We start from the raw sequence: 12,121 nt of genomic DNA, 5'->3' as shown, positions 1-12,121 counted from the left end.
TATTTGGTCTAAAATTATTTGTGAGGGTAATAATTGTTATGAGTTCATCAAGATGCTAGCCTGGCATCACCAGACCAATTCACAAGTGCGTGCTAGTCTGGAATCTCAGTGAATTTTGAATTCCCAAGGGATGTACATGAAATATTTAACCCTTCACTTCATATTGCAGCAGAACATTGTAATTGTGGAGCGCTCTGTCACCATGCAAAAAATGTGAGTTATTTAATTCATGGGCCCTGTGAATTCACCTTCGGTGGTTGGATGCATCTATGTGGCTGTGGATATTTCATTCACAGGGAGATGTTTTCTGCTTTTGATCACAGAGTTTGTAAGCCAAACAAAATGGCTCCCCTGCAATGTGCTTTCGGTGTCAAAACTGTCGGTCGTCAGGCTTGGACGTCGACAGGACAAAATGAGTTACCCCTGCAGCCGCAGCATTCGGCCCCCTCCACCACCACGCGCTCCCCTCCGGAGAGGCCTTCGCTCTCCTCCGGGAGAGTGTCCTTCTCCATCAGATGCATCAGCAGGACGGTCTCCAGCAGACTCAGCAGCATCAGAGCGAAGATGACGATGCAGTAGGTTGCTGGAAGGGGAAAGGGAACACGCAGCACGTAATAACAGGTTATAATAACCTGGTCACCACAGAGCCCTCTGACTGGTTTAAAACAGGATTTCATCCCGATTGAACGGAGCTATCTCATCCTCAAATTCTACAGCGAAGACATCGTCAACATGATGACCTAAAGCAGAGGTATTCAATTTTATTTTTGCCGAGCCGCCCTTCCTAGGATTTCAAGGACTTGACACCCCCACCCCCAAAATGTACAAATAAAAATGTCATATTTTAACTAACATAGTTTATAATAAACCAGGTCAAGCAGTCACATTCATTTTTACACAACTAATGAAATAATAATAATAATGATAATAATATTAATAATAATGAGAACGAATACTGAAAATAATTAAAATATCAACAAAATTGTATTTTCAAAGGTTTACTTTCTTTTTATATCTCGACTGCCCCCCCCCTGCAATTCCCCCACAACCCACTAGGGGCCCCAGAGTTTGAATACCACTGTTTTATATATTGGGTTAATGTGATAATTTCATTATAGGTCTGATTCAGTAAAAAATATATAAATAAATCCCATACTAATAACAAGCACGACAAAACGGATGAAACTGGACTCCGCTACCTATCAGTGGGGTCCTGTTGGACATGGAGGGCAGGATGTCGTTCAGGATGAGCAGCAGCACTGAGATGGCCAGCAGCACCGTCACCTTGAAGCCCAGCTTCTCCCCCCGGTGATCGGAGATGAGGAAAGAGGACAGGTCCAGGCACAGGAAGAAGAGGACGGGGAGCAGGAAGTTGATGACGTGGAGCAGAGGCCTCCTCTTCATGGTGATCTAGGGGTGGCAATTTTGAGCATTAGATTTCGGCCGGCCTGCGGGCAGGGCGACCGCGGTGACGGTGGTGTCCCTTTGAGGACCGATGGAGATGTTCGGGGATCGGTCATGAGGTTGTTTTTCTCCACCGGGATGTTTTGATCTTGAAATTATAATTGGTCATTAGAAGTCATTAGTACGGTTTTTACTGTCCAATCTCTGTGTCTTTAGGATCATTTTTCTGGTTTATTGTTATTGTTTTTTATTGTTAACTTCTTAGGTTTATTGCACATGGCAGATGTATCCATCTATTGGTTTAGTGTTTGGCTTTATGTAAATTGCCAGGTTTATTCTCTATTGTGGTATTGTACTATACTGTTGATGTTTGGTTTATTGTGTTTTTTCCAAGATTTTCCATCCTCCAGTTAACTTTGAGGATTATTGTGTATCTGCGGGGTTTTTTTTCTATTTTTATTCTATTGCATGATTGTTGTTGTTGTTGTTGTTGTTATTATTAGTAGAAGTAGAATAATATTTATTATTATTGCCTATTTGTCTGTCAGTCTCACCAGTCTAATAATTTCATGGGTACTGTTACCTTATCCAGCCTCATACTTGTTGCATACCGTGTACACGATCTGCTCCCAGTCTCCTTCTTCCAGGCTGAAATTCTGGTTTGTGACGGACAGGTGGAGGAACTCCCACTCGCCCTGCGTCTGAATCACCTGGCGGGAAAACTGCGTGGCCCGAGAGGAGTTGGAGAACGGCAGGAGCTGCAGTTCGTCGACTGACGGGCCATAAACATATGAAGCCACGGAGAGAAAAAGAAAGCTAAAGAAAGGTAAGGGGGACGGCGGAATTTGAAATGTCCGCCCGCTCACCGGTGAACATGATGGAGCTGAAGGTGATGTTGCAGCTCTGCGTGTCGAAGGGGAACTTGTGCACGTCCATCCTGCAGGTGCTGATCAACTTCAGGTCGTCCTCCAGGGTGACGATGCCCTCGGAGGACACCAGAATGTAGGGGTTCGGAAGGGCCTGGTCTCTGACGGTCCTGCAAGAAAGCGTGTGTGTGTGTGTGTGTGTGTGTGTGTGTGTGTGTGTGTGTGTGTGTGTGTGTGTGTGTGTGTGTGTGTGTGTGTGTGTGTGTGTGTGTGTGTCCCTGTTGACACTCACATTTCTTGGATGAAGAGATCCGGTTTCCACAGCAACTCTTTGGGGAGAGAAACGCGAGTGATGCCACAGAACCGAGAGGGGTCCCAAGAGATCCGCTCGTCGTTCCAGGTCTGCAAGACAGATGCAGATGGATAGACAGGCAGACAGACAGATATGTTATTCCTCCCTGAAGGAAATAAAGCAATATAATAAAATATGGAAAAAGAAAATGGCAATATATAGACAGAACTGTACCCAATAAAAAATTTGCAATGTACAATAAACCTAATGATAAACAATAGATATAACCTGAAAATAACGGAACGACAACAATAATAATGATAATAATAATAATTTAAAGAAAAATTGAAGACCCTGAAAATTGAAAGGTCATGTCTAAAAATGAAATATACAGTCTTATACAATATATTGTGATATAAACAGTGAGGCAGAACTATGAATGTACAATAAAGCTCATAATATATATGATCATATATGACATATTATCGGATGTAATCGGGACAACAGGTTGATAGCAGACGCACCATTTGAATCCAGATGACCGAAACAAAGGTCTGGGCTTTCTCATTCTACAAAAAAAAACAAAAACAAACGTCACGTTCATTAATATCATATCAAATTAATAATTTTGCCTATTTGCATTTGGCATGTTTGCATTTAAACACTCACCACGGCGAGGATGGCGAACAGGTAGACGTCCAGGTGCAGGACGGTGCGGTGGGTGTGGTCCAGGACGGGCCGCGTCGACTTAAACAGCTCGTTTCCTTTGGTCAGATTCAAAGAGTCCAGAACATCCTGGTAACTGCACGCTTTGGGATAAGAAACGTCTGCAGGGAGTAGAACAGAACAGGATGATCGGCTCAACCACGGCTCAGTGCGAACAGCAGGGATGCAGCGATGCTCAGTGGGCGCACGTTTTGCATTTTAAAATATACTCATAACAAGCCTGACTGTTTTTGTCCAATATTTTTAAGGGGGCAAGTCAACCTCTCTGTTGCAAATAGGGAATCAGGAGAAATATTCAAAAAATTGTCATTTTAGCAAAAATAAAATGTAATTACCCATTGATTACTTAATTGATTAATTATTAAACTAACTGTAGATTGCACTGTTTACCTAGTTCATCCTGAAGGTTCTATGCTAGTCTTTTTTCTGTTTTATTCTTGTCATAAAAACAGTGTGTAGGCGTCAATATTTACTCAAAGCTCACTGTACACACACACCTTTGTGTGCGTACACCTTTCTGGTCCATTGCTCACAGTGATTACTGTCATTGCCCCTGTCGCTTTAATTAAAGTCTTTTTTCAAAGTCAAGCAAAAAACAAAAAAAAAGACTTTGTCCTTTTTATCTGAAATCACACACCGGGGTCGCTGGTGAGGACTTACAAATCATGGCAGTACAGTACAATTTGATCAAACATCATGTATACAAACAGTTTAAATCAATGCCAAAAATGGAAAAATCAATGTTTGCAATAGATAACACTTGAGCCAATTTAGCTAATTCATATACTCCGTTGAAAAAAAGGCCATATGGTCTTTTTTGAACACATGGACCTGACCAAGAGCAGCGTCATCAAGTTTCTGCAAGATATTTAAGCCACCCTCTCACGCTGGAAGCATTGCAATCAGTCAGAATGAGTCTTACCGGCGAAGAAGAGCAGGAGCACGGCGGCACGCATCTTTAAAACCTCGGCGGTAATTTTAACACGTTTGTTTGTGTATTTATATCCGTGTCTCTATGGAGGTTTCTCAGCGGAGAAGCAGCCTGCCCGTTGTCTAACTCTGTGCGGGCTCGTGTCTCTTTGGTGGAAACTGCGCGTGGCATCGAGGGCACATGGAATCAAATCACAGGCGGGTGAGCGCGACGTGAGGGATGGAACACTATTTATTCATTTATTTATTTATTTTTAGCCTGTCGCCTGGAACAGAAACCCCTCACACAGGGGGAAATCACATCCACCCTCCCAGGCTGACGTGTGCCGGGCGTGAGGGACGGGCGGCGGGGATGAGCGAGGCGGGTGGGGAGGGGGTTCGATGTCATTTAGGGACATATTTGGTTTAGTGCCGATCGTGATTGTTTTAGGGTCTGAGTGACAGCTGAGCCACACTGTGCCACGGGGGCGGTGGCGGTGGCAGGGCGGGAGGAAAGGATCCGTCTGTCTGCGCGGACAGGTAATAGAAACTGAATGCTGAGCCACACCGTCCCCTCACGAGAATGACAAAACGACACCGAGATATACGGTAACGCCGCCGGGGGGGGGGGGGGTGGCAGGTCACGCTTCCCGGGTGACGTTTCCTCTCTCTGTTCAGCCTGGGGGGAAAAAAACAATACGTACCATAATAATCCAGAAATCCATTGTCCCTATATTACGATCAGATCATAAAAATGTGCTGTGTCGCAATGCAAACGTTTGCACTGTTTCACGCCCGGCCAATAAGGGATGCTGCTGCAATCAAGCCACGGAGACCTTGTGAGATAAACGAAGACTTCTGTCTTTGAAACAGTCACGTGCACGGGCGTCTCTTCGGGCCCGAGCAGGCAGGCCCTGAATCAGGGGTCTCAAACTACAGGCCCGGGGGCCACAGCGAGAGAATTTAACCTGGCTCCGCTACATGGTGATAATATATTGATCAATCCGGCCCGCAAATACTTTTTTCAAATCACAACGCTTAATTAATCCACACAAATGAACTTTATGTTTTCAAAATATCAACCAGAATTAAATGTATCATAAGTGGGCCATTCCCCAATGTTCGAACAACAGGAAACAAAAAACACAAGCCGTTTGCCCCTTGAAGTTCAACACGGCCCCCCTAGAAGAAGACAGCCTGGCCAGCGGCCCCACGGGGTCATTTGAGTTTGAGACCCCTGCCCTAAATCAAACCAACTGAGCCAAAAAGACATACTACGCAGAAAAGACAGACGGGTGACAGACGCTGTTTGCTCTGTTCCTTTGTGCCCCGGCCACCACAGGCCCCGCTCGGGCCCCTCTACAGGTCACATATCCAAGTGTCTTTTCCCCCTGACTTCATTCTGTTCCATTTGAATGTGAAATCTCTTCCTAAAAGTCGACAAAAAACTGAGAATTTGATCAGCTGTTTTGTTGAAGTGTTCTTCCCAGCCTTTCTGTACTGCAGGAGGGGGGTCCGAGTCTTACCTCCCCAGTTATGGCAAGTTTCCCCACCTGATAATCCGTGGCTCAGGCCGGGAAGGGGCCAAAATAAGATCTATCACAAGCCGTGTTAAAAGAACTGGGGAATCCAGTGTCGGCCGGAGATATTCCCCATGGCACACCAAGGCCGATGCTGAACCGAAGCGTCTGAAGATCAGAATTTAGTCTTGATAGAACCACGACCGGAGGTCCAGACAATCCAGGCACCTCTCGTTCGTGGTGCCCCAACGGTGGAAGCGGTCCCCCAGCTCGCTATGCTCTGCGGAGACACCGGTGGTGGTTGTCTGCTTTGATAGTTTCTAGCCTCTCATGTCAGTCGCTTTGGACAAAAGCGTCCGATCAGTGGATCGATTGTGAATGTAAGTGAAACAAACCGTTGTTCATATTCTGTTCCACCCGCTTCCAAATGAAGTGATCAGCCGGTCACACAGCGGCAAGGCTGATGATGTGCTATCAGTGACTATTATGCCGCCGTGGCCGTTCCAGTCATAAAGCGCTCATAGTGACTTGGTATTTTTCCAAAACAATGACGTCATTTCCATGAAGGTTCAGTGTGGTCCAAGTCACGTGATGACTGAGGTCCCCAATTTTCTTGGCCGGCAGGAACACTTGGGTTTCCTCTCATCACTATGGGGTATGGGGATATGACGCTACCGTAATCAATAGCCCAAGCCTGCGCGATCGATCAGGTTTCGTCCTGCGCTAGGGTCGCTCTTTAAATAAAGGTTTTGCAGACAGGGACACTCTTGTGTCTTTGATTGACAACTCAACAGACCAATGGGAGCATGACGCCCCCCCCCCCCTTAATTTTTTTTTTAATAGGTAGAGCTTTTACACATTACATTTAGTTCTGCCTGCGTGTTGTAATTCATTTCTTGAGTGTTGTTTTGGCTTAATGAGCTCAAATAATTCACAACACAGAAATACACGCAAGTCCAAGTATCGTGTTTAATGGCAATAATGAAGAGACTATCCATGGGCCTCAATTAGTCAGTAAGATCAACAGCATCAAATGCTCCTGTAAATCACATGAAAGCGAATGAAAACATAGCTTGTGAACACAGAAATATCACCCGAAAAAAATCCATCAAAATCGGACAAAGTGCGTTTCTAGGAGTGCCATCCTTTATACATAAGGGTTAGAAAAAGCACCGCGGTCGTGACATAGAAAACAAAGAAGACTTTGTGGATCCTGGCGGCCACTCTGCTCCAGTACCCCGACGTGGCTCCTTCGTCCCGGCTGCCGCGCGACAAAGCCAAGGCCTTCATCTCCCTCAGCTCCTCCAGGATCATCGGCAGCACGTTGCACCGACCTCCGTGCGGACTCTCCCCCTGCAAAGAGGAGTAATAGGGGTCTCAAGCCGGGAGAAATGACAAGAACAAACCGGAAGTCCATCGACTCCCATTGGCAGTCGCAGCGGAATTTCTGCATCCGATCCAGGCTCCGGGATGCACTCCGATTTTTTTTTCAACTTTTGGGACAAGTTTCGGCTCAACTTTGACAGGAAGTTATGTCAGTCAATTTTTTTTAATTTTTTTTCAGAACTGGGCTTAAAACTAAGTATGGTAACTTGGTAACTCTAGCTGAGCAAACCACTTGTCGCACTGGAAAAAAACGAGCTCACCCGTTTCCCCTGACATGTTTTTGTGACACGAATCCCTGGGGCAGTTCATCCGGATCCGACTGTCGGGTGCGGATACGTATTCGGAGTGGAGCAGGCTTTAGTCATATGCAGGTATCTTCCCGGTGGGATGGATGAAAATGTGTGTGACATTTCGGGGGTTTTTGAGCGGAGGAACACACACGTCCCGGTCTTTACCTGCTCGGTGGAAGCGTGCCGGCCACATGGCGCGTGACCCCCTGACACAGTGCAGGCACAGACGCAGTCCCGAGACTGTCTGTTCTCTTCTGGAACGACATGCGTGACACTGGGATGTTTATTTAAAAAAAACAAAAACAAAAAAACACTACAACTGGACATTTTCTACTGGCGGTGTTTCTGCTCACCCGTTGCGAAGGCGCGACTCACTCCTACCTGAATGAAGAGGGCTTCCCTTGTCCCGCTCTCGTTCGCAGTCGTCTGCCACGCCCCGTTCCCGTTCTCTGGTTCTTTCGTTCTTCTCGGTGAGAGGGTCCTTCTCCATCAGGTGCATCACCAAGACCGTCTCCAGCAGACTCAGCAGCATCAGAGCAAAGATGACGATGCAGTAGGTTGCTGGGACGCGAGAGGGAACACGCAGCAAGTAATAACGTGTTATAATAACCTGATCACCACGGAGTCCTCTGACTGGATTACAACTTTAAAAAGTGTTTCTTTAAACAGAATTTCATCCCGATCGATGGAGCTACAGTATCTAATCCTCAAATTCTACAGCGAAGACATCGTCAACATGATGACCTAAAGCAGAGGTATTCCATTTTATTTTTGCTGAGCCGCCCTTCCTAGGATTTCAAGGACTTGACACCCCCACCCCCAAAACGTACAAATAAAAATGACATTATTTAACCAACGTAGTTTATAATAAACCAGGTCAAGCAGTCACAATAATTTTTTACACAACTAATGAAATAATAATAATAATGATATTAATATTAACAATAATGATAATGAGAACAAATACTGAAAATAATCAAAATATCAACAAATTGTATTATTTTCAATCGTACTATCAGATTTAGAAACTTTAACATATTTCATGAAATGTAACTAGTCATGTCGAATGAGTGCTTAAAATGTACTGTATATTAAAGGTTTACTTTCTTTTTATATCTCAAGACCGCCATCCCTGCAATTCCCCCAGAGTTTGAATACCACTGTTTTATATATTGGCTTAATGAGATAATTAATTTCATTATAGTTCTGATTCAGTAAAAAATATATAAATAAATCCCATACTAATAACAAGCACGACAAAACGGATGAAACTGGACTCCGCTACCTATCAGTGGGGTCCTGTTGGACATGGATGGCAGGATGTCGTTCAGGATGAGCAGCAGCACTGAGATGGCCAGCAGCACCGTCACCTTGAAGCCCAGCTTCTCCCCCCGGTGATCGGAGATGAGGAAAGAGGACAGGTCCAGGCACAGGAAGAAGAGGACGGGGAGCAGGAAGTTGATGACGTGGAGCAGAGGCCTCCTCTTCATGGTGATCTAGGGGGAGGTTTGCAGGGGCAGAGCATCAGCATCAGCATCGGCATCTATTTCCTTCCTCCTATATGATGCGTACCGTGTAGACAATCGTCTCCCAGTCCTCGCGGTTGATGCTCAACACGACGCTGGTGACGGAGAGGTTGAGGAACTCCCACTCGCCCTGGGTGCGCATTATCTGGCGAGAGAACTGCGTCACCCGGGAGGAGTTGGAGAACGGCAGGAGCTGCAGCTCGTGGACTGGAGGGGGGACACAGTGGAGAGTCATTTTTATTGCGGCCCCGGAGGAGACTGCCCAGTACACACAGGGCCGAAAGGCAGCGCACGCTGTACGCCGCACGCCGCACGCCGCACACCACACGCACTTACTGGTGTGGATGGCGGAGCTGATGGAGATGTTGCAGCTCTGCGTGTCAAAGGGGAACTTGTGCACGTCCATCCGGCAGGTGCTGATCACCTTGAGATCGTCCTCCATCGTGACGATGCCCTCGTGGGACACGTGAATGTAGGGACACTTCGAGGCCTTGTCCATTTCAGTCCTGGACCCCCCCCCCCCCCCCCACACACACATAAATAAACCGCATATATTGACCACAAAGAGAGGGCGCGGCAGCAGCAAATATCGACTCATTCAACGGCACTTTGACTGAGGCGGCAGGGGCGATCCTTCTCACATTTCGTAGATGAAGAGATCGGGCTTCCACAGCATTTCCTTGGGCAGCGAAACCTTGGTGATTCCACAGAACTGGGCGGGATCCCAGGAGATGCGCTCGTCCTTCCACTTCTACAGAAAGGGCAAAAAAAAAGTAAAGGAGAGATTAAGTCGGTCCGTGACTTGCTGTGAGCCAGTATACACACACACACACACACACACACACAAACACACACATACATACTGATCCCAAATTCATTTTTTCTATTAACCAATGTTATTCAAACTGTGGGGCGCTGCAGGGCGGGGCACTAGAAAATGAAAGTAGGTCCTGAATACATGTACAGTAGTAAGCACTGATTTGAGATGACTAATTACATTTTATACGGCAGAAAAAGGTGTGAACGCCGCACTTACAAACAGTTACAATGTACTGATGTATTAGATGTTTGGTTATTATGGTATGTACAGACTGGTCCACTCTGTCAGCGCCCGCTTGTTTTTCCCAGAACGTTTTTGAAATTGTCCGAGCAAGGCTAGAATCAAGATTTCAGGTTTTGGGATTAAAGGCGGTACGCTATGTTACCACGGACACGGGATACATAGGTATGTCGTGTCCTTTGGACGATCTGCGTCTAAACCAAGACAACTCACCAATAATATCCAAATGAAAGGAATGAAGGTCTGAGTTTTCTCGATCTGGAAGTGGAAAACAAAAAAAAAAACCATCAAAACACGTGCGCGTGCGCACACACACACACACACGCACGCACGCGTAGACACACACGACAGGCAGCACACACCAGCGGCGATGCACACTTACCACGGCTAGAATGGCGTAGAGGGAGATGTCCAGGTTGACCAGGGTGCGGTGCGTGTGGTCCAGGACGGGCCGCGTGGACGTGTACACCTCGTTGGCTCGGGTCAGGTTCAAATGGTCCAGAACGTCCTGGTAGCTGCACACCTTCTCGGAGGACGCTCCATCTGGACGGTGGGGGCGTGGAGAAGTTAAAACCCGGCTCGGAGGTTGATCTTGAGAAATCCGGGACAGGACATCGTCTCGGTCCAACTGTTTTTTGGGAAGAATTTTCCTCCAAAGTCCATCTTGGGAATATCGCCGTCTCTCGACGCGAGTGGCTGTGACGTAGGCTGACGTGCACGCGACTTCAAGCGTAGCCTCAGAGCAAATTTGAGATAATATAATGTAGATGTCCCCGGTCCTAAAATAGTATTTCAATTGAAATAACCGCGCGCTGTTTCCTTTATTTTGGGGGGGCGGGGTAAAGGCAGAACTCTGTGAGCTCCTTTGAATCCATCGAGCATCTTCTGTGAACTTAAAATCCAAAAAGTGGATGGATGGATGCATGGATGCATGGATGATGGATGGATGAATGGACAGACGGGCGGACGGACGGGTGGATGGATGGATGGATGGATGGATGCATGGATGGATGCATGGATGAATGATGGATGCATGGATGGATGGGTGGGTGGATGGATGCATGGATGATGCATGGATGGATGCATGCATGGATGGATGGACAGATGATGGATGGATGATGGATGGTTGGATGCATGGAAAGATGGATGCATGGATGGATGCATGGATAGATGGATTATGGATGCATGGGTGGATGAGTGGATGGATGGATGCATGATGTATGCATAGATGAATGGACGCATGGATGATGGATGGATGGACGGATGGACGGATGGACGGACGTACGAATGCATGGATGGACGGATGGTCAGAAGAAGCTTTCCGGCACTATCAGAGTTATTACTTCAATTGACTTTGACTTTGTCTGAAGACATGCCGATAGAGAAAAGAGGACAAAAATCAAGGGATGCGTTTGGTAGTACTGACAACGCACAACGACCGATCATGTAAGAGGATGACGCCCGGTCCAAGCCCGGCACTTTCTCGCGGTCACCACCGACCCTCGCCCGTCCGCGCGAAAATGCAACGGAACCGCAGGCGAGGTCGGTCCAAACCTGAAAGGGAGGAGGTTGGACGGATGCGTCTCACCTGAGAGGAAGAGCGGCAGCAGCAGCAGGAGGTGCACAAAAAACGCCATGTCGTGTCTGTGGGTAGTGTCAGGTTGTGTGACTGAGGCTGTGTCCTTTAAGTAGCGCCGGACCCACACCAGACCCTCGGTGTGGTAGGAGGGGGCGGGGTGGGGGGGGGGGGGTCGTCAGATCACAGCCATCCCTCCCACGGTGGACACCCCAGCTCGCTCTCATTCGATTACAGAAAAGGAATGAAGACGTGCAGGAAGAGGCGAGCGAGAGGGGTTGGAGATAATATTACGATTTATCCAATTACGTCGAAGATTTAGGACTCCTGGGCCCTCTGGTCTGGCTGTGCTGTGTCTGCATATTCATTACTAATACTATTCGTATTTTTTGACTCTCTCTCTCACTCACTCTCTAAGTGCTATCTGAGGAAGATGAGCCATTATCCAATTACTACAAATTGCAAGACGGAAACCACTTAAACCACTTCCTCTCAGGCCCACTCTGAGTCATGAGCAGCCTTCGACCACCGCGGCCCGCAGAGAACCAAGCACGTGGCTGTGATAG

General features: G+C 47.0%; 2 protein-coding genes across 2 annotated transcripts; both read right to left on the bottom strand.

The window, feature by feature from the left end:
* Positions 1 to 386: 386 nt before the first annotated feature.
* Positions 387 to 4,244, bottom strand: LOC307245656 (5-hydroxytryptamine receptor 3A-like; the record flags this gene model as incomplete). Its single annotated transcript, XM_080021303.1, has 8 exons — positions 387 to 583; positions 1,200 to 1,410; positions 2,016 to 2,176; positions 2,271 to 2,431; positions 2,563 to 2,672; positions 3,087 to 3,131; positions 3,232 to 3,389; positions 4,211 to 4,244. The coding sequence occupies 8 exons, from the start codon at positions 4,242 to 4,244 to the stop codon at positions 387 to 389; spliced, it is 1,077 nt and encodes a 358-aa protein (XP_079877429.1).
* A 400-nt stretch (positions 4,245 to 4,644) lies between these two features.
* Positions 4,645 to 11,616, bottom strand: LOC307245654 (5-hydroxytryptamine receptor 3A-like; the record flags this gene model as incomplete). Its single annotated transcript, XM_080021300.1, has 11 exons — positions 4,645 to 4,725; positions 6,921 to 7,070; positions 7,559 to 7,647; positions 7,775 to 7,954; positions 8,679 to 8,889; positions 8,966 to 9,126; positions 9,256 to 9,425; positions 9,561 to 9,670; positions 10,193 to 10,237; positions 10,362 to 10,522; positions 11,568 to 11,616. 11 exons carry the CDS (start codon positions 11,614 to 11,616, stop codon positions 4,645 to 4,647), a joined length of 1,407 nt encoding a protein of 468 aa, XP_079877426.1.
* Between the last annotated feature and the right edge of the window lie 505 nt (positions 11,617 to 12,121).

This window comes from Zeus faber (assembly GCF_960531495.2).
Source record: "Zeus faber genome assembly, chromosome: 20".
In the NCBI taxonomy this organism is placed as follows: domain Eukaryota; kingdom Metazoa; phylum Chordata; class Actinopteri; order Zeiformes; family Zeidae; genus Zeus; species Zeus faber.
This window is presented reverse-complemented; position numbering and strand designations above follow the sequence as displayed.